This window comes from Camelus ferus, chromosome 1, assembly GCF_009834535.1.
Source record: "Camelus ferus isolate YT-003-E chromosome 1, BCGSAC_Cfer_1.0, whole genome shotgun sequence".
Classification (NCBI taxonomy): domain Eukaryota; kingdom Metazoa; phylum Chordata; class Mammalia; order Artiodactyla; family Camelidae; genus Camelus; species Camelus ferus.
Genome location: NC_045696.1, coordinates 2,818,201 through 2,845,750, shown reverse-complemented (window position 1 = coordinate 2,845,750; position 27,550 = coordinate 2,818,201). Strand labels below are relative to the sequence as shown.

The window sequence follows — 27,550 nt, the reverse complement described above, 5'->3', positions numbered from 1 at the left end:
CTCCAGACTACAAATGCCATGAAGGCAGGGACTGATTCCTAAGTTGGTGGGTCCCCAATGCCCCAGCTTGCAGCACAGCACCGGGCATGAAGTCAGAGCTCAATTAATATTTGCTAAATAAATAAATGGAACAACTAATCAACTGTCTTAAAGGATCACCTGTTTTTGCATAAGAGTGAAAGAATTATGATAGGCATGAGGCATAGGAAACTAGAATGCTGACCCAAACTCCACCTCCGATTTGACTCAAGGATGAATTTACACCCAAACATTAAGGTAGCTATTTCTGGCAAAGCAGAATGCTTGGGGAAAGCCGGGCTTCCTTAAAGGCAATGGGGTTAAAGGGGCCTTCATGGAGGCAGAAGATGGAAGACAATCTGTTTATCACAGAACAAAGAACAAGAGGGCTGGCGGAGTAGGGAGGAAGGGGCAGGAGCAAAGCAGACAGCTCACAGAGCCAGCGCGAGGGAGCTTCAATGGAGGGGCTGACGCTGGGCAGTATCCAGTGGAAACAGGAGCCTTCACGGTGTTTCTGAAAATGAATCTGCTATAAACATCATTTCTATTCAGCTAACTCAGCCGGCACAGTGAAAGTCCATACTCATGGTCTGGGGTGTTTTCCAGGCATGCAGGTGAATTTACAGTTTCTATTTTGGGTAGGAGAAGAACCAAGACCACAGAGATCCTAGAAAGGGGCCTCCAGGCATCAGCCAGGCTCGCGAGCAAATTATGCTTCCTTTACAGTCATGGCTGACATAAGACGTTCCATAAAACACATTCTAACAGATACAACTAACTGTAATATGCCTATTTAAACTGGCCGTGAAGCTTCACTGCCTTCACGTGACAGGTTACAACCTTGAGAAAGAACTACAATTTTTGTGTAGCTGGAGACCAAATAATAAAGATTTACGAGGAATCATGCATTACATCACAAGACAGAGCACATACAAATGAAAACTTAAAAATCTGTGCTTCTGTCAGATGTCGGTGAAACTTAATCATTTTGGTCTTTTTGAGATGATAAATCACACTTTGAATTCTTACAGTACTTGTGCCAGCAAGTTTTATTTTCCTCCAGATCTTTTTTTATCAAATTTCATGATAACCTATACCTTATCTTTTTAATCCTAATGAAGTCTAAATTGAAATGTTTTCCAGCTTATTTTTATTTTCACAGTCTTCCCTTTTGTGTCTCTTGGAGGTGCTACTTAAATTTATTTTGTTGTATGCTATCTGAGGTTAATGTGTGTCTACAAAGATACTATTTAAGTGGCTTTTATCATTAGCACTGTTATATATAAGTAAACTATAATTATCAACATTAATATGATGCCTTGATATTTTACTATCTAATTTTTTTTAGCTTATTACCCAAAACTCACTGCTCAAATTTTAGTTCTGAATAATTTGGCTGTTTTTTTCCTTAAATTTCTTAATGTGGCTACTTAAATTATAACCACGTTTTCACTTCTCTGAAATTTATAAAACAATGAGGACATATTTACATTTACAGCTTAGATAAAAATGGAGAGTCATTTGGTTTTCTACCATCTGTCTCGGTAATTTCCTCAAAGGAGTTAGCAGTGTTATTTGGTAACTGTATTTATTATCTATTGCTGTATTAATGCATAACAAACACAGAATTTGGGGGCCTAAAACAATAAGCATTTAGTTAGCTCATGATTCTGCGGGTTGACCATTCGAGCTGGTCTTAGTTGGGTGGTTCTGGCGTTGCTGGCCTTGGCTCATGGGTCTGTGGCCTGCCGCTTGGTTAGAAGAACTAGCTGGTCTAGGATGGCTGGATGGATCATCTCTGCTCTGTCTGGTCTCTCATCCCCCAGAATGGTACTAGGGCTTATCCACACAGCAGGCACGACGGCAGGCGCGAAGGGGAAAAAGTCCACAAAAACCTCATGAGGCCCAGGGATGGAGCTGGCGCACTGTTACTGCTGACGTTCTGTTGGCCAGAGCAAGTCACAAGGTCAACGAGATCCAAGGGGTGGGGAAGGAAACCCCCTCCTGATGTGGGGGCTGCAAAGTCACATCAGAAAGGGCCTGGAGACCGGGGCAGAGCGGGGGGAAGGGATAAATTGGGAGTTTGAAATTTGCAAATACTAGCTACTATATATAAGATAGGTTTGAAAAAACAAATTTCTTCTGTAGAGCACAGGGAACTGTATTCAATATCTTGTAGTAATCTATAATGAAAAAGACTATGAAAATAAATACATGTACATATATGCATGACTGAAACATTACACTGTACACCAAAAATTGACACATTGTAACTGACTATACTTCAATTAAAAATAATAAATAAACAAATGTTTAAAGAAAAAAGACAAGAAGTGATAGGATTCACTGTACTATAGCAACACTACTAGGTATTTGAAAATAAAAGTTTGGTAAATTAAACTGGGGGGAAAAAGGCCTAGAGAAAGGGAAGGGTGGAGAACTGAGGCCAATTCTGAGTCAAATCTACCACAGTCCATTCTCTGGCCTCAGTCTCTCCAACTGAAAAACACTCACCTCCTCCCAAGGTCCCCCAAAGTCTCATCCAATCCCAGCAGCAGGCTCAAAGCCCAGGGCCTCGCGGTCTGTACCAGGTTAATGCTGCTCCTCAGGTGTGGCCTCTCTCGGTCAGAGACCTGCAAACTAAAACCTGAGATGTCTGCCCCACATGCCAACGAGCAATGGTGAGGGGCGGCAGGATAACCATGATACACGCTTCCGTTTGCAAAGCGGAGGAATGGGTTGCACAGAGCGATCGCTGCATCCCAGAAATTCTGAAATCCACTGGGAAATGTCTACAGGGCACACAGGGGTAGACAGTGTCCCCTGATGAGGTGCGTCTGCTTGCTGGGAGAGTTTCCCCAAACTGTAACCCAATGTGACCCTCACCTCTGCCCTCTGGGATAGCACCCCCTTTTCCAGCATCTTCTTGGTCACTTTGGAAAATGTGCCCTTTGAGTAACTCTTGACCTCTGCCTGCCCTTAGCAAGTGGGGGCCCAGAGGCCTTTTTTCTCTTCAAACTGTCCTGTCCCCTTAGGCCAGCAGGTGGTGCTTTGTTCAATACAACTCCCAGAAAGCTTTGTGGGGAAATCAGCATGGTGGCCGAATGAGACATCCTTCACTGTGTCCCCTGACTCAATAACAAAAATTTAGCGTCCATTCACAGACAGAAGTGCCATTGTAGGACGTGGAATCCAGCACCATATACCAGGGAACCCAGGTGAGTCCTGTCCACCCGAGTCTTGGGTAACAGACACCCAGATGCCAGCCTCAGCTGTGGAGCCTGCAGTGGCCCATGGCCTCTTGACCATGGTCTGGGAGCTGTCTTAGACAGTCACCCATGAGCAGGAGCTTGTTTGGGAGTCTGGATTTCCAGAGGATGAGTTCTAGCACATAATTAGAGCAAAAAAAGAAAAAAAGATGCAAGTTTGGATGCAATGGAGAGGGTAAGAGAAACAGTTTGACAGTGCCCGCATCACTCCAAGGCAACACAGCTTAGGGCCAAGAGAGAGACTCTCAGCCCGTGACTCCTCCCACAGGGGGAGTGAGAGCATGTGAGCGAGAGCCCGGCTCCCCGGGATGTGCGAGGTGCCGCCAAAGAGATGTCTTTCTCTCTTGCCTCATTCAGAGTACTGATTCATGAGCTGCATAGCTGAGGGACAGGAAGAGGCTGGGAGAGCAGAAGACAGGACACTCAGAGGGCATTAAAGGGATGCTGACGCTGCTGGCTGCGCTGCGGACTCCATCTAGACACACCTTGCCTGTGGATCTCTCAGCTGGCCCCAGTGCTCAGTGTGCCTCACCCCCACACACTCCCACCGTGGGGCCAGCTCCCTGTCTGCACTCCCAAAGGCAGTGAGAGCGTTTTTGTAAATGAATAGTGAACACACATAGAGAATGGGCCTGATCTGCAGGCCAAGGAAAGACCACAAGCCTGAGCTTTTGTACCACCTCTGGTGAACAACCAGGAGGCTGTGAGCACTCCCCCAGGTGCACTGCAGGATGGGGAGAAGGCACACATGCTTAAGAATTCTGCCACAAGAGAGAACAAGAATGTGGAAGAGGCATATCCACAGAAGGGCTGACAAAGTCTCAGACTCACTCACAGGGTGGATGGACAGTATCTCTCTCCCAAAGGCAGTTAGTAAAGACCAGAAGAGGTGGTTGCTACCTCAGATGCAAAGATCGCAACACGAAACCTCAAGGAATGTGAAAAATCAAGGAAACAGGACACCACCAGAGGAGCACACTAATCTTCCATTCCAAAGACATCTATGATTTACTTGATCAAGAATTCAAAATAACTTTTTAAGGAAAGTCAATGAGCTATAAGAAAACAAAGAAATGCAATTCAGTGAAATCAGGAAAACAGTACATGAACAAAATGAGAAGTTTCACAGAGACAGAAATCGTAAGTGAGAGCCAAACAAAAATTCCAGAGCTGAAGAATACAATGAACGCAGTGAAAATCCATCAACCACAAAATGGACCAACCAGGCGAAAGAATCTGTGAGTCAGAAGACAGGATCTTTGAAATATTCCAGCCAGTGAAGAACAAAGAAAAGGAATTTAAAATGTCAGTGAAGAAAGCCTACATGATCTATGGGAAACCAACAAAACAGACAACTGGCAAAGTACCGGAGATGCAGAGGGAGAGGGGGGTGGGGTGGTAGAAAACCTATTTGAAAAAGTAATGGCTGAGAAAGATTTGGGCATCCCAGTTCCTGAAGCTCACAGGCCACCAAACATACTCAACTTAAAGAGATCTTCTCCAGGATACATTATAATAAAACTGTGAAAAATCAAAGACAAAGAGAAAATCTTAAAAAGCGGCAAGAGAAGAGACGCTTGTAATTACAACCTGTCCCCAGAAGGCAGTCAGCAGACTGCTCGGTGGGCTGGTCTTACAGACCAGGGAAGAGGGGGGCGAACATTCAAAGTGCGGGAAGGGAAAACTGCCAACCAAGAACACTCTATCTGACAAAGCTGTCCTTCAGAAATGAAAGCAAAATAAAGACATTCCCAAACAAAACTGTTGAGGGACTTCATCGCCACTAGACCTGCCTGCAAGAAAAGCTAAAAGAAGTTCTTCAAGCTGAAATGAAAGGATGCTAACTAGTTACATGAAGACATATGAAAATACACAACACAATGGCAAAAGTAAGTAGATAGTCAGATTCATAATACTCCTAACACTGTAACACAGGGCTATGGTAACCACTTAACTTGAGTACAAAGGTTAAAAAGAAGAGTACTAAAGACAACTACAGCTGCAATAATTTGTTAATGAGCACACAATTTAGGAAGGTAAATTGTGACATCAAAACCATAAAGGGGAGGGAGTAAAAGGGTACAGCTTTTGTATGCAATTGAGTTAAGTTTTAATCACTGTAAAATTGCTATATCTACACAAAGTTTTATGTAAGTCTCATGGTAACCACGAAGCAAAAACCTACAGTAGATTCACAAAAGAAAAAGAGAAGAGAATCAAAGCATATCACTGCAGGAAAGCATCAGTTCACAAAGGAATAGAGCAAGAGAGGAGGAAAGAAACACGGAAACATCAAAACAGCCAGAAAATGATTAATAAGACTGCATTAATAAGTCCTTACCTATCAATAATTACTCTAAATGTAAATAGATTACATTCTCTAATGAAAGGCATGGAGTGCATGGATGGCTAAAAAAATAAGACCCAACTATAGCTGGGGCTCACTTCAGCTTAAAGGACACACACAAACTTAAAATGAAGGGATAGAAAGAGAATTTCCATGCAAATGGAAACAAAAAGAGAGCAGGATAGTAATCCTTATACAGAGAAGAGAGACTTTAAGCCAAGAACTGTAATAAGATACAAAGAAGATCATTCTATAATGACTAAGGGGTCAGTTCATCCAGAAGCTGTAACATACGTCTATATGTCATAGATACAGATATATACCCACCCAACACTGGAGCATCTAAATATAGTAAGCAAATACTAACGGATCTGAAGGGAGAGATGGACAACAGTACAGTAACCACGGAGGGACTTCAGTGCCCTGCTTCCCACAGCGGCAGGTCATCAGACAGGAAACAAATGAGGAAACGCTGGACTGTACTTTAGGCCCCACTTGGCCTAATACACACACACACAGAACATTCCATCCAACAGCAGCAGAACACACGTTCTTCTCAAGTGCACAAGGAACGGCCTCCAGGATAGATCATGTGATAGGTCATGAAACAAGCCTTACAAATTGAAGAAGACTGAAATCATACTAAGTATCGTTTCCAACCACATTGTATGAGACTAGAAATCAACAACAGGAAAAGAGCTGGAAGTTCCACAAATACGTGGAAATTGAACAGCACACACCTGAACAGTCAATGGGCCAAATGAGAAATCAAAAGGGAAATCAAAAAAATCTCGAAATAAATGAAAATGGAGACGCAATACAGCAAAACTGAAGGTATGCAGCGAAAGAGCGCGAGAGGGGGTGTACAGCAGTCAACACCTACGTTTAGGGAAAAGAAAGACCCCAGATAAACGACCTAACTTTGTATCTCAAGGAACTAGAAAAAGAGCAAAGCTCTAAGTTAGCCTGAGGAAGAAAATAACAAAGATCAGCGCAGAAATAAATAAAATAGAAACCAGAAAAACAACAGAAAAGATCAATAAAAACAAAGAGCTGGTTTTTCAAAAGATGAAATTGACAAACCTTAAGCTAGACTAAGAAAAAAAGAGAGCGAGAGCGAGGAGAGGGCTCACATACATAAAGTCCGAAGTGAAAGAGGAGACATCACAACCAATACCACGGACGCATGAAAGATCACAAGGCCCAAAGTAATAGGCAAGAAATGGATAACCTAGAAGAACTGGACAGACCCCTGTAACGTACAACCTACCAAGCCTGAGTCATGATGAAGGAGAAGAGCTAGACAGACCAACACCAAGAGAGGGGGCAGAGCTGCGACAACGCTCTAGCAAGCAAAGCAGGTACGTGCTGGCACTAAAACAGACACACAGACCAGCAGAGAGAACCCAGAGCCAGACGTACACCCACGCATGTACGGTCAACCCACGTGTAACAGGGGAGCCCGAATGCTCATGGAGAAAAGGTGGCCTTTCAATAAACGGTCCTGGGATAACTGGACACTCACACGCAAGAGAATGAAACTGGACCCCTATCTTACACCACCCACAAAAACTAACCCAAAACGGATTGCAGACTTAAACATAGGGCCTGAAATCGTAAAACTCCTAGAAGAAAACAGGGAGAAAGCTCCTTGATATTGGTCCAGGCAACGATTATATGGATATGACACCAAAAACACAGGCAACAAAATAAAAAGTAAACAAATCAGACACATCAAACTAAAAAGCTTCTCCACAGCAAAAGAAACAACAAAATGAAAAGGCAACCTACTGAATGGGACAAAATACTTGCAAATCATACATCTGATAATGGGTTAATATCCAAAATGTATAAAGAACTCATACCACTCAGCAGCAGAAAAATAATCCAGTTAAAAATGGTCAAAAGACCCGAAAAGACATTTTTCCAAGGAAGATATTCAGAAGGCCAACAGGTACATGCAAAGGTGCTCAACATCAATAATCTTCATGGAAATGCAAATCAGAACCACAGTAAGATATCACCTCGCGTCAGTTAGAATGGCTAACATTGCGAAGACAAGAGACAACAAATGCTGGTGGGCATGTGGAGAAAGGGGCCCCTTGTGCACTGTTAGTAGGAACTTACACTGATGCAGCCACCGTGGGAAACAATGTGGCCATTCCTCAAAAAATAAAAGACAGAACTGTCATATGACCCAGCAATCCCGCTTCTGCAAATAAATCCAAAGGGCAAGAAATCACTCTGTTGAAGAGATATCTGCACCCTATGTTCACTGCAGCATTATTTACAGTGTCCAAGACATGGAAATAACCTTAGTGTCCATCAACAGATGGATGGATAGAGAAAATGTGTTATATGCAGTACCATGGGTGGACCGTGAGGACATTACGCAAAGTGAAATGTCAGAGAAAGACAAATACTGTATTATCTAATTTATATGTGGAATCTAAAAAAAAACCAAACCCAAACTCACAGATACAGAGAACAGATGATGGCTGCTGGAGGTGGGGATGGGAGTTGAATGGGTGAAGAGGTTCAAGAGGGACAAACTCCCAGTTATAAGATAAACAGGTCCTGGAGACATGACGGACAGCCTGTGACTATAGTTAATAACACTGTATTGTTAATAATACAGCACTGTAGGTTTGAAAGTTGCCAAGAGAGTAAATCTTGAAAGTTCTCATCACAAGAAAAAAAAAATTTGCATCTATGTGTGGTAATGGGTGTTAACCAGACTTACTGTGGTCATCACCGCACACTATAGACAAATATTGAATCATGTTGTACACACTAATATAATGTTATATGTCAACTGTATTTCAAAAAAATTAACATTTTATCGATGAAAGAAAAGAAATAAAATGTAATGTGTATATTATTCAGCCATAAAAAAAGGTAAATTCTGCCATTTTACAACATGGATGAACTTAGAGGCGAAGTAAGGCAGACAGAAAAAGATGAACACTGTATAACCTCATTCATATGTGGAATCCAAAAACCCCTACTCATAGAAACAGAGCAGACTGGCAGCTGGTGGGAGCGAGGCTGGAGGGTGGGAGTCGGGGGGAAATGGTGAAAGTAGTCAAAGGCTACAAACCTTCCAGTTCTAAGATGGGCAAGTCCTGGGCGTGTGATGTCCAGCATGGTGACCACCGTTAACAATACTGGGTTGTATACTGGAAAGATAACAGAGTAAATCTCAAAAGTTCTTACCACAATTTTTTAAGACGTATACCTATGTGAGTAAAGGAAGTGTTCACTAACCTTATGGTGGTAATGATTTTGCAATATATACACCTGACCCTTGAACAGCTCAGGGGTTAGGGGCGCTGACCCCGTGCTGTTGAAAACGCATGTCCAGCTATCTCTACCTGAAAAACAAAGGAACTGATAAAGGACTCTACCCAGGGTAGGAAGCCGACACGGTGTGGACAGAATAGGGCTCAAACCCTAGGTCTTCTGAGTCCACATACTAGGATCTCTAATCAAACAAACTTCTCCCCACACTTAGTTGAAGATCTGTAAAGCGAAAATACAGGTACTCGATATATTGAAAAAAGTTCACTATCAGTGAACCCCTGCAGTTCAAACACTGTTGTTCAAAGGGCCAACTGTTCATATAGCAAATCATCACATGACACACCTTAAACCTGCACCATGTTTTGTCAGTTACGTCTCTATAAAGCTTTGACAATTTCTCCATAAAAAAAATAGTGTCACTCCTAATCTCCCATTAGGTGTTTTTTTTTTAATTTTGGGGAGGGAGGTAATTAGGTTTACTTCTTTATCTATTTTTGGAGGAGGTACTGGGGATTGAACCCAGGACCCTGTGCATGCTAAGCATGCTCTCTACCACGTGAGCTACACCCTCCCCGCATTTGGTTTTGACACAGGTCATGGGTTGAATTGTGTTTCCCCCAAAGAAGATATGTTGAAGTCCTAACCCCCAGGAGCTCAGAACACGACCTGATTTGGAGAGAGGGTCTCTACAGAGGTAATCAAGTTACAATGAGGTTTTTAGGGCAGGCTCTAATCCAACATGACAGGTGTTCTTATAAAAAGTAGAAATATAGACACACAGACATGCGCAGGAGGAAGACTCCGTGAAGACACACAAGGAGAACACCTTGCGAAGACGGAGGCAGGGTCTGACAGACGCAGGGAAACCTAGGAATATCGAGGACTGCTGGCCACAAGCTAGGAAGAGGCAAAGAAAGATTCTACCCAGAGTCACAGAGGCTGAGGGGCCCTTCTGACACCTTGTTGTGGGACTCCAACCTCCAGAACTGTGAGACAATACATTTGGGGGGGGGGGGTGTAATTAGGTTTACTTACTTATTTTTAGAGGAGGTACTGGAGATTGAACCCAGGATCCTGGGCAAGCTAAGCATGTGGTCTACCTCTGAGCTATACCCTCCCCCCAAACTTCTGTTGTTTAAAGCCACCCAGTTTGTGGCACTTGGTCATAGTAGCCCTAGCAGACTAATGCAACATACATGTTCATTTTGGGGACAGTGGTGTCCTAACAACTGAGTTCTTACTCAGTGGCAGCACTTAGCTACTCGAGTAGTGGGTAGTGACATTTGCTCATTAGAGGGTTGGAAGGTCTCCAGTAACAGTCCACTTGGTGAGCTGGGAGAAACACGAAGGCACAGCTTCAAAGCTGCGGGCAGGTTTTGCCCTGGCTGGCCCATCCGGAGTGACTGAGAGCAGCGTTATCGCCACAAGATTCGTACACACAAGAGCTTGCTGGACAAACCTACTCACCATTTCAGGGGACACAAAGACAGAATTTCTAGTAGCACTATTGGAATCTACATCTTTTCCATTAAAAAGTGGGCAGCTAAAACCATCATATAACTTTGGAGCACCAAATGCAACAAAGTATTTGTGGGTTTTTTAGCTCATCAAAGTATATCATGAAATATTTCTTACAAATCAAAAACACACGTTTGAGAGCAAATGCTCACATACCCACAACACATCTGAAGAACTAATGTTAACTGACAGAACTGAAGCCCCAGACCTCGTGCAGACCTCACCCCAGCCCCCCAGCGCCCTCCAGAGGTAGCCACTATCCTATTCTTTTGAGTGGCTTGTCCTTCTTGCTAATAAGCAGGAAACACTTTATGTATTTGGATACTAATCCTCATGAGTTAAATGATTTTCCAGCTTGTGACTTCTCATTTCACTTTTTTTCCCACCATTTAAAAAAAAAACTGCAGTAGAGTTGATCTACAATGCTGTATTTGTTTCTGGTCGTTTCACTTTTTGTAGTACCTTTTGCTAAAGAGTAATTTTGATTTATATATTTATTTCTTTTTGGAGAGGGAAGTGATTCGGTTTATGTATTTATTTATTTATTAACTTAATAAAGGTACTGGGGAGTGAACCCAGGACCTTGTGCATGCTAAGCATGCACTCTACCACTGAGCTCCACCCTTCTCCTCCAAGAAATTTTAATATAGTTAAATAACCTGGAATTTCCTGGACCCTGGGACATATGCGTATGTTTTAACCCCAAACTTGAGAAAGAAGAGGCCTTGAGACAGCTTTCCCCACCCGACACAGACACATTTCCTGTGGCCTTGCTTTGCTAGGTTTCTTTGCCAGCAGGTGGCTTTGCCCAGGTTCTCCCCATCACTGACGGGCAGATCTGCAAGGACTTCCTCTGGTGCTGTCCAGCCCACTCCCAAGTGCTCCGGGGCCAAAGTCTCATCTCCTCTCCTGACGTCAGTTAGACCAAGGCCCTGGCTTACTGAGATCAGCAAACGCTCCCAGGGCAGGGCTGGCTTCTTGTGGTTTCTTGCTTCTCTGTTTCTTGGCCTCTGGGGACACACACTTCCTGTGGTCCAGGACATTCCAAACTATGAAAAAAATGATCACACTAGACCAAGATAAGCAGCACTCACAAGAGTCTGGCAGACAGAAAACCCAAATCCACTCAGGAGAAATGCATGTTTAACCCAGGACTTGGGAACTCCCACAAAGAAGAGCCCAGAAACACGAGCTTCCAATACAGGAGCCAGGAGCCAGCAGAGACCACCGGGAACAGAAGGGGCATGAGAACAGAACCCACCATTTGAAATTATGCTTGTAACGTTGTACCTGGCATCGCTACACGTTTTGTAACCCGAGGGTTTTCGTAATATCTAGTGACTGACTACTACCAGAGACAGACAGCGTTACGCATGTTTTACAGCACAGTTTTGGGAACATCCAAAGTAACTATAACTTTCCTTATTTCCTTATTTTTTTCTTTACTAAAAGCCTTTAAATTTACTTTTCCTGTTGCTGAGCAATCTTTTTTTTTTTAACTCTCTTTCATTAAAAAGAAAATTATCTTAGTAACTTAGTAATATGGTCATCCTAAACTAGTTTTAAAACTACAATGTTATTGAAAGTTTTGTAAAAGTTCTGTAATTTTAAGACACAATTAAATTATATTAATTAACACAGGAAAATGCCATAATATATCTCCTTTGGGGCTTACAAAGAATGCATGTGTTAGATCAGAACGCAGACCTCGCTCATGCGTGAGGAAGGTGCGATCGCTGAGTATTTTAATTTTCCTCTTTAGCCCAAACACCTTTAAGTTCAGGACCCATCACTGGGTCCAAGTGATGCTCCAATTATCTAGTTATCTTAAAAAGAAGGTTAATTCACCCTTGAGTGGGGCGGGGGTGAGTTCTAGTAGTTTAGATAGAATATTACATAATTAATTGAGGATTATAGACAAACATAGGATTTTGAGGTTTTGCCTAAAAATGTTGGGTCAGTACTCGCTAGAGCTCCAGGCAGGTGACAGGTGCCAGCAGAAAGACTCAGGCAAAGAAGTGACAACTGGAGGAACAACCCCTGCTCTCAGCAAAATCTAGTCTGCAGTTTTCCAGCTGACACTACAATCCCCTCTCCACAAATATTCTTGAAACCACCGGCCCTTCCTCCGGCCTCTCTTGGTTTTTCTGTTTTCTATTTGCCTCTTGCACTTGGCCCTATTGTTTCTGTTCATTTTTGGCCAAATGCAGCGTAGGCCGGCATCTACCTCCCCACAGAGCAGGTCCAGCTCCCCCACCCCCAGGCGTAGGCGCCGGTCTTAACACACTGTTGCCATAGTTACCTTCACATCCATAATCCTCTTGCTTCTTTGAAAACCATTAAGATGCCCACCCCACTCCCCAACCGGGTCACTCCCTCTGCAGGGCTGCCCTCAAGCAGGTGCCCCTCCTCAGGCCACTCTGGCTGGTACCCCCACCTCCTTGACTAGGGGAGGTGTTTTCACTTGGTTCTTGAGTCTTAAGACCCCAGCTGGACATCTACGTTAGTTGACTGTGCCCCGAGGCTGGTGGGAGGGAACGGGGGCTCTGGATTCCTTGACGGACAGTGATGTGGACGTTCCAATTCTCTATCAGGGCCCCCAAGTGGCAGCTGTGGCTTATCCCCTTCAGTTTTCTTCATCACCTGTAAGGTCAGCACAGTTCACAAAGACAAGTGAACACTTTTCCCCAGAGACAAGAGTTAATCTGGTTTGAGCAAAGCATGATTCTTCCATAGCATGTTTTCTTCCTGCCTCCTATAGGGACAAGGACTCCTTTCTCATTATTACCCTAAGGCTGAGCTGTTGTCTTTGCCTCCCAGGGTGGATGGTGACAGGTCCCATTGCAGCCACTTGACTCCAGAGTCCCCTTTGACAAGAGTCTGGGGGTTACTGAACCAGCTTCTTTTGCCCGACGCACAGAAGCCAAATGTTGAGACGCCAAGGTTTGCGGCAGGCAGAGAAAAATTTATTCACAAGGCAGTGAAGTGAGAAGGTGGGTGAACAAATCTCAAATCCACCTCTGGAAGGCGAGGGGCTTGAGGCATTTACGAGATGAAGAAGCAGGCGGTGTCAGGTGTGGGGACAGGAGGCTGCAGGTCTGGAAAAGGTGAGGCACAGGCATATCTGAGTTACGTGTTACTTCATGGGAAGCATGTTAAAAAAAAATGGAGGCTCTTAGCATGACTGCGGGTGAAGTTTTCTGCCCTTTGACCTCAAAAGGTCAATCATCACACACCTGCGGCTTCCACAGGCCCAGTTTTGGGGTTGGTGATCCCATCTAGTCTTAGCCAGCTTGAACTGGACAGAAGCCCACCCCAAGTCCCTGGAAAACAAATTAAGCCCCTGTTCCTACGGTGATCCATACCTCAGAGGTGTTACCTACAGGGGTGGTTAAGGAGTCAAAAACAATTAAGGTGAGCTTGCTCAGTGAAGGCGGGTTAAAAGTAGAGGAGTTTTGAGCAAGCTGTCCCTTAGCTGCTGTTCTGTAAGACAAGCTCTAGAATTTCTGTTAGTCACCAGTTTCTGTTAATCCCACGGTGAAGCTTTTTTGTTAACCCTACGGAGCACGGTTCATGCAGCACCTGTTTTGCCCCATTTTCCTGCCACCTGAATGAATCTCGTCTCAGCCCAGGTGGAGGGCCCCTCCCCGGCGGAGGTGAGATGTGGGCGCGCTCCTCTTGTATGGACTCCCTCCCAGCACCGGTATGGCGGGAGTGGGCGTGAAGACATGCGTGGTACGGGGAGGAGGAGGCCAGTGACTGACTACCCCCACTCCCTGACTACGCCTAACTTGCGGCGCATCTGTGCACTGCAACCTATAAACATGCAGGTAGAATAAGAAGCTCGCATTTCTGATCTGCCCAGCACGGGGACTAGTGCACTCACAGGCCAAGAGCGCGTCCACGGTCCCACCAGAGGTGGCCCTGCAGGATGACCACAGGTGACCACTCGGCCGGAGGACAGACAAGACACCCGCAATAACCACCTGAGCGTCCCGGCGCCCAGGCCGCTGAGGCGCCCGGCTCCGCGGGAACCTGTGATTGGTCGCTCCGCCCGGGGGCGTGGCCTCGAGGCGCAGCGCCGGGAAACGCGAGGCCGCCGGTGTGCGCGCGCAGGAACTCCGCAGTGGTGCGTGCGCAGGAACTCCGCAGTGGTGCGTGCGCAGGAACTCCGCAGTGGTGCGTGCGCAGCGGCCGCTACCCCGCCCCTCGCCCGTCTCTGCCTGTGATTGGTGCCCCCGCCCCAGGGGGCGGGCCTTCCGGAGGTAGTGCGCGCGCCGCGGCCGCGTCTGTGCGGTGCGACCTCCGCCCTCCCGGCCAGCGCTGAGTTGCAGCCATGGCGGCCTCCCTTCTGCTGCGGCAAGGACGAGCGGGGGCGCTGAAGGTAACGGGGGCCGGGCCGGGGGCCGGGAGTCTGCGGAGTGCCGGGGCGAGGGCCGCGGCCCTGACTGTCCCCTCCGGCCGTCCGGGGCGCCGCTGACCCCGCTTCCGGCCCGAGGGGAGGGCGCGGGGCCGGGCCGGGGCCGGAGGCGGCGAGGGTCCCGGCGACAGCGACCCCGACCTCGGCGCCCCCTGGCCCCGCTGGGCCCGCATCACCAGGGAGCCTCCGCTGTGCGGTCCAGGCCGCGGACAGGTGCGGGGGCCGCAGCTGTCCCTTGCCAAGCCCTGTTAGAACCGAAAGAACAGAGTTTTTTTTTTACTTCTTATTTAACCCAAGAGGAAATGAGGGAATTCTCGGGTCCCTGGTGACCCAGTAACTCACCTGGCAGCAGCCAAGAAGCCAGAAGGGCTTTCTTTCTCCATATAGAAAAATCTAAGTTCTCTTTACTATATTTAAAATTAAAAGTGGCCTTTATTACAAGAGCAGCAACTACTCTATTCGTTGCAAAATGAAGTACAGATGGTGGGGGATTTATTGTCAGAGTCCACTATTAACTGCTTCATATCTAGTCCCGAATGAGTTTCTTTAGCTTTCCTATGTACGTGTACACACATGCTTACGTTATAGCTATAAAAAAAAACAAATGTTTCACCTTCATATGAGTGCTGTGGGCACTTTTGTTCGCAGTCCAGCATCTGGAACAGTGTGGGGCATGTAGTAGGCCTTAGTAAATACATCCTGAGTGAATTAGCGCTTTATACAGTGTTTTACCCGTCCGGTATATTGTAGACAGTTTTGAAGCAACTGTTCGTCTACATCATTTTTAATGGCTAGGTAATGCGTCTTCCACTTTATATCCAAAGTACAGGAAAACATTTTACAAAAGGAATCAGTATTTTGTAGGTCGGTAGGTAACTGGAGACTACAAAAAGGGTCCTCAGAAGAAAGTCTGATTGGGGCAATGCCTAAATGTTCGTAGTGACTGTCCTTGAAGTCAGGTGTTTTTTTCTTGCAGCTTTTTTTGTATTTTCAAAAATTTTCCATAGTACATGTATAGTATGTAACTTGTAATAACCATCAGAAATTTGTCATACGAATGCAAAGCATTTGCAAAAGATACGTTGCGATAACACTTGGTATTCACGTTGTAATGGCTGCTACAAAGCATGTGACTCTTAAACATCCGTACCTGTTCCATCTTTTGTCAGACCGTGCTAGAAGCCCGAGTGTTTCGAGGACTTGCTGCTACAGTTTCTCTCTCTGCAGAATCAGGAAAGAATGAAAAGGGACTGCCACCAAATCCCAAGAAGCAAAGTCCATCAAAAAGTAAGGTTTGAATTGTAGTCATAAATGAGAGAGAGTGCAGAGGAAATAAATCAGCTTCCCAAGTGTGAAAAGGGTTTTACTGACTGCATAATTGGACTCTTCATTCCCTGCGGTTTCCAGGTTGTAATCAGACTGAAGATCTGTAACCAGTTTTAGACCTAACAGAGCAGCAACATAACAGTCTTTGGCTCATCATTTAGCCCTGAACTATTTCTGTCTGAATTTTCTAAACCTGCAGCGGCGGGAGACAGAGTCCACAGGCTCAGTGGGGCTTGATGGCTGTGATACGGGTCCCATGCTCCTGGGGGCAGCTGTGAACCCACCTTGCTTGTCTTGCCTGATGGTGACTTTCTTCAGTGTCTCTGAGGCACATCTGTGGCTTCGCAGGCTTTGCTCAGCCGCAGTGCAGGATTGCAGGTGGCCCTTTAAGGCCGTGGAGAGGGAGTTACGGGTAGGCACCATTTTCCCTTGTGAATCACTTGGATGAAACATGATGCCCAGTCTGTTTCCAGCTCTTTCTACAGTCGTTTTGACTTTTTTTTATCAAAAATTTAGACTTAATCCCCCCGCTCCCTGCCCTGAATCCAGGTAGCATACCCTCTTGGAAGGAAAATAGGAAATGCAGTGTGTATTTTAGATACTTCTGGGATAATATTTTCTACTCTCTGCTCATTATTAACAATTGATTATAATCCAGGTCTATTGCATTTAGTCTTAATTGGTGAAACCTTCGTTAACTCTTAAAGTACATACGTGGTAGGTAACTTCCCCTTGCTGACCCTTTGGGGCTTAGAATGATAATTTGAGTTTGTCTTATTTTCATCAAAATATAATTTCCTTAGTTTGAATGTTTGAGAGTGTGTAGATACTTTTGTCCCTCCTTTGTCTGCACACACAAACTTGGTTAGGTTATAAAATACCGGCCCCCAGCTGCCTTTCACATGCCATCGATCTGGGCTGAGGATCCCCCCGACCCCCGCCGCAATGTCTGCTGCCCGAGCCCCAGCAGCCCAAATCCAGCAGGAACGTTGTTGTGTTCTGTCCGGTACCTGCCTCGTTGTAAACTTGCTGTTCTTCTTTCATCTTAACCTGTATGTTTTCAAATAGGTATCTTAGGCTTAAAGACTCTTCTTTTCTCGAAAGATCCCCCTTTTTAGAAATGTGCTTCTGTGTGTAGTAGAAATGGAGGACTTCACCCCGTGAGGATTTGGGGCGTGGGTATGAGAAGAGGACGCTGAGCTAGGAGTTGGCCTTGGGCTCCTGTGGCTTTTGCCTCTGGATGTGGCAGGCCTTGCAGGCCTCCGAGTTTGTTCGGGCCTGGTGGGAGCAGCGTGCCGGTCTTAATGATGTTGCCGTGTGCCGTGTGTGTCTGCCGTGTAAATCAGGGTGCTGTCAGGTGGGAAGACGGTTTTCAGAGCTACACTGTCTTTAATGCACATTACATTTGTATCTTATAATTTAAAAAGTAATTATAATCCCTGCGTGAAGAAGAAGAAAGAATGCATCTAAGTCAGCATGGGCGACCTCGGTGTTTCCCCGTGAGTGTAAGGGACACGCGTGGCCTCGGTGTTCCCCGGAAGTGTCAGAGATCCGTGAGTGTAAGGTACACACGTGGCCTCAGTGTTTCCCCAGAAGTGTCAGAGATTTGTGAGTGTAGGGTACAGACATGCTTTTCACCCACCAGTGGCACATGGCCAGATGAACCCCATCAGCTGCAGGTGGCCTTGGAGGCTCTAGGGAAGATTCCTGCCTGCAGACAGGGCCCTAAGCACACACTCTTGGAGTCACATGTGGCCAGAGGGCCTGCACCTGGGCTTACGGAGCACATTCCCCCTCGTTCCATCCAGGGCTCCGCCTTCCTTCCTGAGGAGAGCAGCCAGCACTGTGGGCACAGCCATCAGAACCTGGGGGCCCCTTGTGGGCGCCCCTTCCCATAGAACTGCCTGGCTAGCCAGCTTTGGTGTTCAGGTGGATTCAGTCACTAGGCTGACTTTTGTGGCAGTCAGTAATAAGTCATTGACTGAGTAACTCCTGTGTCGCTTTTTAAAGAATCTGCCAAGAAGCCGAAGTTAATTATCTATTTCACGTCCTTATTTCAGTCTGGAAAGTGAGGACTCCTTGGAAATAGGAGTTTGATGTATTTATTTGTAACCAGCAGTGCTGGGCACTGTTTAAGCTCTCCATGCTGATGACCCCATCTGGTCTCCACAGCCCTGTGAGCAGGCGCTCTCAGTATCCCCGTGTCACAGAGGAGACAGTCAGGGGCAGGACACTCCTGCACTGCCCAAGGTCACACAGATGTCAGTAGTGGAGCCTGGATTCGGGCCCAGGCAGGAAGGCCCCACAAGTGCAGTTTATAATCAGTGTGCTGTCTTCCCTCTGAAAAAAATCTCAATCCTCATGTGTTCATTAAACAAAAGCAAAAACAAAACACAACTTTTTATAGTCAAACACATGTAAAAAAAAGTTTTAATTACTGTATAAAATTTGGATAACTGTATTCTTTCACAGCTTGTTGAAATGTACCTTTGATTCTGACCTGAATGTGCTTTGTTTTTGAAATTAATTCTGTGACTCATTGGCGACGTGGAAGTATTTTGCGGTTGCTGATCTATTTCAAACACCAGTCGTTTTTGTTTTGGGAGGAGACAGCAAAGGAGTTGAAGGTCATGCCGTCCCTTGCTTTTCAACAAGCAGAAAAGAAATTCAGGGAATTTAATTTCTGTTTTGAGAGCAGGTAGAGAAGTGACAGGAGAACTCCTCTCTGCGCGTCACTGGTGTTCATAGACCTTTATTTACATGGGCTGTTACGGGCTCTGAGGGCTAGAAATAGTCCCTGGAAGTCCCCACCTGGTGCTGGGAGGTGGGTCTCCTTTGCTAGTGTTATTTAGGTAGCTTTATGTTTCCATGTATTTGTCCTTTTTTTTTCCCCAGTTTTTTGTTTTTGTTTTTATTGAATTATCTCTGCTGTCTTTAGGGTCATTTTAAATTTGTTTATCTCGATCTTCAAGGAAAGTCACACTCAAACTAAAACACTGTCAGAGTAGAAGGCATCCTGCCTCTAGACAGATGTCAGAGATTTCATGACAACAAGCGGGTTACAGTCATACTGACACTCAGAGTAAGGGCCGTGTTCTCTGCATGGTAGTCTGTCCTCCAGGTGACACCATCCGACCTGTTGATGCATGCGTGGTGTCCACCCGGCACTTGGGTACAGGGGTAGCAGCCACAGATTATCATGGCAAGCTTCCTCTGAGTCCCAGAGAGGACTCTAGGTCTGTGCTGCGGCAGGTCTGAAGTTGGCTCCCAAAAGCAAAATGCGTGACTCGAGTTTGTTAGCCTTTCTGTGGACTTCTCCCAAAAACTTCACCTGAATAAAAGATACTTCAAAGCATTCTTACTTCATATGGTCAACAGAAGTTTCCTTTTCAGACGAAATTTCTAAATTATACCATTTGAAGTTTTCTCTCCATTTTCGGTAGGTGATAAATCCACCTGTAATGTTGTTTTGATAACATATTTACAGTTTAAAAAGTCTCCACAATAAATTTTGAAAGATTGAGGCATTACAGTTTTTCCTATTCAACACAGCCTCTGTAAAGTAAGTCTTATTTTAAGTTAGTTTTTCACACTTGGAAAATTCATGCCCAACATAAAAGTGGATTAATGAGACAGGTGAGCAGGGTTTGGAGGCCAGCTTATCTTCTACGCTGCCTGTAGGAATTTCTGAGCTGTATCAGGTGTGGTTTCGAAAGACACAGGAAAGGGAGAGGTCAAGTGGTGCCTTGTTTTAATGTTTAACATGATCCTGGAGCTCTGTCTGAGCTCTGCTCCTGCAGTCAGAAGGCAGATTCTGGGGTGACACATGGCCACGGAGTCCGACATGGCATGGAGGGGGTGGCGATGGTGGGGGGAGGTGGAGGGGGCGGTGTAAATAGTCCTACCCACTGCTCTGGCTGTTCAGTCATATCCTTTTCTCTGGCTCATTTCTGACTTTTGGTTGTTCCTTAGTTTTCTTTTATCATTTTCCATCATCCTGTGATATATATAGATATATATATGTATCTCCATATCCAGATAGATAGGTAGGCAGACAGACAGACATACAAAGATATAAAGTCCTTGAGCTCAGAAAACAATTAGAAACTTTTGAACACTGGTAAGATGGCAAAGTTAGGAATACATTTTTTCACTTTAAAGAAGTAGGGTTGAGATCCTTTTAGTGTAAAATAAACTCCTAGATTTGAAAATAAACACTGGATTTAGAATTTGCTCATCTGTAATATTTTTTTTTTAGATTTTGCTTTAGATTTGAGAAGTCATTTTAATTTATAAAACCTTGTCCTATATTTTTCTTCTAATCTGTATGGTTAAAAATTGAGAAAATTGAATGACATTCACTCTATTGAATATACTGTGGGATTTCATTTTTTTTCATAATTGACTGCAAAATAAGAATTCTCTATTAGCACTTTTTTCCTTTTTTTTTTTCCTTACTTTTTATATATTACATTTACTTACACTGGCCAGCCATTTTGAATCCATAAAGGGCAAGGGAAACTCCAACTTACTCTTTTTATGTTATTTTATCCCCAAAGTATTTTTTTAAACATTTTTTATTGAGTTACTGTCATTTACAATGTTGTGTAAAATTCCAGTGCGGAGCACAGTTTTTCACTTGTACATGAACATATATTCATTGTCACATTTTTTTCGCTGTGAGCTACCAAGCACTTTATTTAACAGTTTAAAACTTGTTTCCAGTGATATATATGATACTTAAGTATTTTAGACTTTTTTGATCTTGTAATACTTTTCTTGGGCAGAAGAAATCCTGAAATGACGTGATTTTGAAGGACTTTTCCACTCCCAGGGCAGCTTCATTTGAACCACGCGATCCCCCCAGCCGACTCCCCACTCTTAAACTTGTGCGCACACACACCCCAGACCCAAACCAGGCTCTTGTCTCTACTTCTGCTTTGCTGTTTTGTTCAGAAAGTTCAAGTTCATACAATATGGGTAACTTTTAAAATATTTGAGATGCACCAAATTTTTTAGAGATTTAAAATTTTTTACATTTTTAAACCTTCATCTGCAGGTATCTTTATAGTTTAACTCCCTTAAATTTAGATGAAATAGTAGTTTAAAAAATAATTATCAAGAAACTCATTGTGAAACATGGAGACAAGTTTGTTACTTCTGTTGGTAAAAAGCCCCATTTAAAAACTTTTCAGCTACCAAAAAAAAATCTACATTTCTTATGGCTCTGTCTCTCGTGTGGCTTGGCTTGCACGGTAGGAGTGGGTTTCCATGAAACAGTTCCCAAGATGATTTTGTTGAAGATATTATCATAACAAGGTGATGTGTCATGAAATGTCTGACCTTGGTGAATTTATATGGTTTTACTAAATATTAAAAATAATATTCCTCTTTATGCCATTTCCTAGATGTAGTGGAACCAAAGGAGAGGGGGAAGCCACTAGCCACCCCACCAGCAGCTGAACTGTCTAAAAACTTACCTCCGCCCAGTTCCTCCTGGTCAGTTGTGAACGGAGGCAGGACGGTAGCTAACCCCAACCCCGGTGACAGCCTGCTGGTCACAGAGGAAGGGCTTCCGAAGTGTTTGTCAAGAAAGACTTTGGTAGAGTTTCCTCAGAAAGCTCTGCCGCCATCCAGAAAGCAGGGTTCTGGTTCAGACGCAGTCCTGGGGAGCAGGAGAGCGACAGGTGGCTCGTCCTCGTCCTCGTCCAGCTCCTCTGACTCGGAGTCCGACGAGGAGGGTGACAGCCCAGGAGCTGACCGTCCAGTGAAGAGCAAAGGCAGAGGAGGGTTCCCCAAAGCAGAGGCCCCCCGTTCCATTGTAAATGGAGCCCCCCAAATTGGGGTGTCACAGCAGCCACATGCAGACCTCAGCTCTCCAGAGAGGCCCCGCCAGGCAAAGAAGAAAGGGGCCTCCAGGAAGCCTGTAGAGGACAGAAAAGACACCAAACCAAAAACCACGGCACCCACGTCACAAGAGGGTGAAGAGTTTACAAAGCAAAGTGGAAAAGAAAAACAATTGCACAGAGCAGCTAGAGCGAATGACATCGATAAAGGAAGCCAGAAGGCAGCTGAAGTTAAAAAAGTCTCATCTGACCATACAAAATCAGGATTTTCCACACGACCGGATGGCGACCCAGCGCCCACCCCATCGACAGAAACCAGAGCAGGAACACAGCTGCAGGCGACTCCTCCTGGGGCCGGAGGGCGACGCGGGGAAAGTCAAGTACCATCACCTGACGGGGAGGTGGCTTCTGCCCCGCTCAGAAATGAAAACGTGGGAAAGCCAGTAGCAGACGGACTCTTGAAGGCTGAGGGGGATTTGGAAGATCAGTTACCAGTAAAACATTTGAAGCCAGCTCCTGTTCATCACAAGGACGCGTTGGATGAAAAGACAACAGGACTGCAGCTTGAGGAAAAGGACGAAGTCATGGAGGACTCAGCCACCCCGGTGGAAGGCCGGGACCACGCACAGGGTATACCGTGGCTTGTGGTCAAGGACGCCTCTGTCCTTGGGGGTGGTTAGACTCTGAAGAGCTGAGTGATGAGAGGAAGCATTGCACCTGTCAGATTTGGTGCTAGCGGCGTGGCCTGTAACGCCGTCCCAGAGAAGCGGGGGGCAGGTCCTAATCACAGGTCGTGCTCACCTTGAGTACAAAATCCCTAAAACCTTTAAAATTTATTTCACAATGAAAGAGTTTGCCCTTGGCACTCTTGACTGTCCCTTAACCAGTATAATTTTTGAAAATTGGCAGTTTCACATCATCACCTTTAGCTTTTGAGGGTGTCTAAATGCTTGTTCATGAAGCTGCAGAGCACCCACTAAGTGAAGGGGTCCTGTGCAACTCCCACAGATGATGAGTGACAGGCACACTCGGTGTGATGGTCTTCAGGAGAGCTAGACAGGTGGTTGCTTTTTTAGCATCTGTGTGCCAACCGGAAAATCCCATTTCAGGAGTTAAAGCAGGGACCCAAAGGCAGCCCTGAACTGCCTTCATCTAATTGACACTGCACGTTTCCTTCTCCGATTTACCTGAGTAACGACAGGCTGCTTTTTTTCTATATTGAATTTTTATGAAGGGCTTTTTTGCTGCCGTGAATTTCCGAAGGGAGCATGCTTATTCACGTTACGTAGCACATGACTGGCCCTGGGCGGCCCCCGGGCTGCGCGCTCCAGTGCCCCTCGGAGGTGCGTCTCCGGCCGCCCCAGCTGCTCCCCGTGCGCCCCGCGCGGAAGCCTCCCTGGGCTGCGCTTCATCGCCCGTGTCACTGCGCCTGGTTGCTTTACGTCAGCAGGACTTGTGTGTGTTCTTCCCCCTCAGTTCTCTCCCTCTTTCATAAACACGCAGAGTGCCGGCGCCCGCCAGGCTTCTCGAGGCGGTGAGAACTGCTTTCCTGAGCTGCTGTTTCAGTCATTCCGCTGTAAATCTGAGAGGAAGCCAAAACCTTCAGGGTGATAATGCAGAACTGGGGGTTTTCAGATGGCAGATCTTTTTGGAAACAGTTGGACTTTGTTTTTCATGGTTGTGCTGTTTTCCTGGTACTCTCTTTGCCCTCCGGAGGCTAAAGACGCTGCCCGGGAGCCCAGCTTCAGCTGCAGGGGCAGCGTCCGCGGGGCCCGCTGCCTCCACCGCGCAGCCCTCCTGGCCTGGCTGCCCGGCACTTCGCCTTCGGGGGGGCTGGTTTTTGATGAGAGTTTTCTAAGCCCGCGTTCCCATGTGGACTCTAAGAACGCACCTGCTTTGAGATGTCCCTGCACCACATCGAGATACTCTGCCTGTTGAGGTTGGAAAGGTGTCAGGTCTTTAAATAAGACATCGTTTTTGTTTTAACGCAGCTTAAAAAAAAGAAAAACAAAGCGTTTGGTATGAATTCGAATAATGGGAAACTGTAGTTATTTTTTATGCAGCGTGAAGGGAAGCAGAGAGTCTGGGTGGCAGCGGCGCAGGGCAGTGAGAACCTCCCCAGGCCTAGGTCGCCCCCGCCGGCTTCAGTTCAGTCACCTCGTGTCGCTTGTCCCATTGCAGGAGAGCAGTGTGCTTTCTGCTTCATCCACACACTTAATTTAAAGATTACCAGATGTGCAGGTGTATGGATTTGAGTTCTTTTTTCCACTTAAATAAAGCTGCATGAGGATTTTTTAGTCTGTGACTCTAGAGTATGGCAACGGCTTCTTCAGAAAAGTTAAAACCTGCACGTCCCATGTCTCGTTCCCCTTACCTGTGTGATTATTATTGAACCTGTTGGAGTTTAATTTTCTTGTATTTAGAGACTAAGAAGGCTCACTTAAGTTTCTGCTTTTGAAACTTTTCTTCTGTAAAACGGTTTATTTCTATTATAGACAGATTTTTAATAGATCTACTTTTTTTTCTGCATTATTTTTGGGGGGATAGAGGGCAGGTAGATAGTAAGTAGGTTTATTTATTTTAGAGGAGGTACTGGGGATTGAACCCAGGACCTTGTGCATGCTAAGCACGTGTTCTGCCTCTTGAGCTGTACCCTTCCCCTTTCTGCATCTTTAAGCGACCCTCCAGAGTTGTTCTTGGCATTGTCAAGACTCTGAGAAGCCCAGGGTCTAGACGTATACAAAGTAAGATGTGAAGACACATTGTAAAAACTTTTCCATTCCTTACACTGTTAAGGCTGTGTGTTTTAGTGTAAATTTTCAGCTGACTTCTTTACTTTGCTTTTGAAGATACTGTTGCTTTCCGGGCTTTTCTGAGTAGACAGGGTATTCGTTGCCGGCGGGCTTCGTGACGCATGCTTGGTGTGTGAGTGTGAGCTGACTGGGGAGCCCCTGCTTGTTGGTTGTCCTCACGGCCGTGTGTCCCCCGCAGGGCCCGCACAGGCCGCCGCCTCCGCTGAGCCGTTCGACAACTCCACCTACAAGAACCTCCAGCATCATGACTACAGCACGTACACCTTCCTAGACCTCAACCTGGACCTCTTGAAATTCAGGATGCCTCAGCCCTCTTCAGGACGGGAGTCACCGCGCCACTGAGAGCTCCGTTTAAATATAAACCTTCTGTTGTCCCGCAATCTTGCGTGCAGAAATAAAATCTGCTCGGCAGTCCTGAGGCCTGGCGTGCGTGACTGGTTCCCTTTCCGCACCTTTCGTAGGGAGAGGTGAGTCAGCCTCACTCCCGCTGCTGGTTTGCTCACTGTGTGTTTAGAAACATCTGTGTGCAGGGAATTTTTCTCTCACTACATAGTAGGTCTCACTGAGTAAATCCACAAAACTAGAGAACTAGGTGCTTCCCTCAGGGTGATGCCGCTATGTTGAGCCCCTGGTCGGTTTTGCATTGATCTCGTTTACCAGCAAGGTTTTGTTAAACGCAATGGTGACTTCTAATTTGGTAGGTCTAGTTCTCGATAAATTGGAAATGGGATTTTTATCCACTTCAACTACTACTTTGCAAAGATACTATAGTGTTAAAGTACAGCATTTTGTTATCAGAACTTTGTTCCCTCGAATCAGGCACGCGCCGTGAGCTCAGGCAGCTCTGAGAGGTGGGGTGAGGGGTGGGGGTCGTGTAGGACCCAGCGGCAGCGCCTGCCCCGTGGCCCCACGGGCTGCATTCATTCGGCCACGGAGGGTCTCTGGGATGGCCGAGGGACTTCCCAGCACTCGTGGAAACAGGACTCACCTGGAGGTGACCATGGTTTGAGCAGGCCCCAGTGTGTCACTTGCCATCTGCACCACACACCTCATGGGGACAAAATAAACAGCTCTGGGAAAGTCACACATCCAGATGAGACCATTCCCAAGGTGAGGGACAGCGTCCATCTGGCGGGACGCAGGTGCCCCTGAAGGAGACTGTCTGCGCCCGGGGAGGGGCGTGTCACCGTTTGCCTGTTTTCACACCTCCCTGCTTGGCTCTGTGCCCAAACTCGTGGGCTTTATTTCATTTCGGTTCTGGTTCTTGGCCTCTAGTCAGTTTACAGCAGACAGAACAGTGTGTGGTGACTTACAACTCACATTTCTATAATCCTACAGTTCTTAAAACGAATCCAAGACCAAGATTAAAACATAGTGTTGAAAACCAGTATTGTGATCTGCCTCCGATTTTGTCACCACCCAAGAGGCTTAGCAACTCAGCAAGGTTCTTCTAATCACATTTTTTATTGTAATAGTACTAAAGCCACATTACCAAAAGAAAGAAAATGGAAAATAGTAAGACTGCCTAAAATCCACAACGTTAACCCAAGCATTATTAACACTTGGCATGTCTGCCCGATGGGTTTGGTCAGATATGACCCTGTAATGTACATACAGTTTCCTATCCTGCTGGGGCTTTTTCTTATTTCATTTAATTGCCTGCTTCTCATACCGTGCCCACGGAACCCCTGTGATGTGTGGGGTGCGTAGGGGGGTGTGGACTGTAAAGCCACAGAGTGCATTTCCCTGTTAACACCACAGAGAGAAGTTCTTTTTACACGAAGATGAGTCTGAATATATTTTCCTTTGTGTGAAGTGTTTCCCTTGGAACAGTCTGGTTGGGCTAATCTTTCAGTCTCCTGGGGGGTTTGGTTTCCCCCACCTCCTGAAAAGGCTGGAGCACCGGGCACCTGGTGGCATCACGACCGTGCCCCGCCGAGTGCAGCGTTTTGGATTTGTGTTGTTTCCTGTGTTCTCATTCCAGGAGCATGGCCAGAAACGCCTGTGTGAATGTAATTCGTTTTGCATTTCGTGTTGTTTCCTCAAGATTAATTTCCAGACACTGTGCTGATGAATGACAAGTGATTTGGGGACATTCGTATTGCTTTCACTTCTGTGAGATTTTTTAACTTGCTCAGTACATTTGAGTTAAATAAAGTAATTATTTCCCCTCCATTTTAATTTTTCCTGTCACATCACCTGAACTCTGGCGTCTCCCTGGACGTTTGTTCTCCTACACCTGCTCCAGCAAATACCCGGGACCGCGGGAGGCTGTGCAGAGACCCAGGTCCAGGCCTTGCTTACTGTGGATCTTCGCCCTCAAGTTTACTGGCAGCTGGTTAATAACTGAAACCCAGCAGGTTATCGTGCAGCTTTTGTGTTTTGATGGTTTATATTCTGCCCATCTCCCCACTTGGCGTTCAAAACCCAGAGACGTGCTCAGTGACTCACCCCACTACCCGGCGCCATCTGACAGTGGCCTGGTGCCTTGCATGCAGGAAACAGCCAAAGGAGTGCAGAATGAAATCACTGCACCACATATTACACCATGCAGGGTGCTGCTGCATGAGGGGAGTTATGCAGAACTGACGCGTTGTCCTGATAAAGCAGGCAGGGCACGCTTTTCTGCAAATGGGCTGGAGAGTAAATATTTTCGGCTTGGCTTTGCCACAGTCCATGTGGCTCAGTCT

The 27,550-nt window shown here is 45.9% G+C and overlaps 2 protein-coding genes across 3 annotated transcripts; one reads left to right on the top strand and one right to left on the bottom strand.

Annotated features, from left to right (window-relative positions):
- Positions 1–1,156: 1,156 nt before the first annotated feature.
- Positions 1,157–14,793, bottom strand: LOC106728510. Its single transcript, XM_032462215.1, has 6 exons — positions 14,788–14,793; positions 14,342–14,678; positions 8,735–8,813; positions 7,762–7,846; positions 2,533–2,651; positions 1,157–1,960 (listed from the first exon to the last, which is right to left on the bottom strand). The coding sequence occupies exons 1-6, from the start codon at positions 14,791–14,793 to the stop codon at positions 1,915–1,917; spliced, it is 672 nt and encodes a 223-aa protein (XP_032318106.1). The 3' UTR covers positions 1,157–1,914.
- Positions 14,683–27,035, top strand: NDUFV3 (NADH:ubiquinone oxidoreductase subunit V3). 2 transcript variants are annotated; one of them, XM_032457644.1, is made up of 4 exons: positions 14,683–14,839; positions 16,045–16,162; positions 21,610–22,677; positions 25,039–27,035. In XM_032457644.1, exons 1-4 carry the CDS (start codon positions 14,792–14,794, stop codon positions 25,200–25,202), a joined length of 1,398 nt encoding a protein of 465 aa, XP_032313535.1. In that variant the 5' UTR covers positions 14,683–14,791; the 3' UTR covers positions 25,203–27,035. The 2 variants fall into 2 exon arrangements, with proteins under 2 accessions (XP_032313535.1, XP_032313595.1); XM_032457704.1 differs by lacking the exon at positions 21,610–22,677.
- Positions 27,036–27,550: the final 515 nt, after the last annotated feature.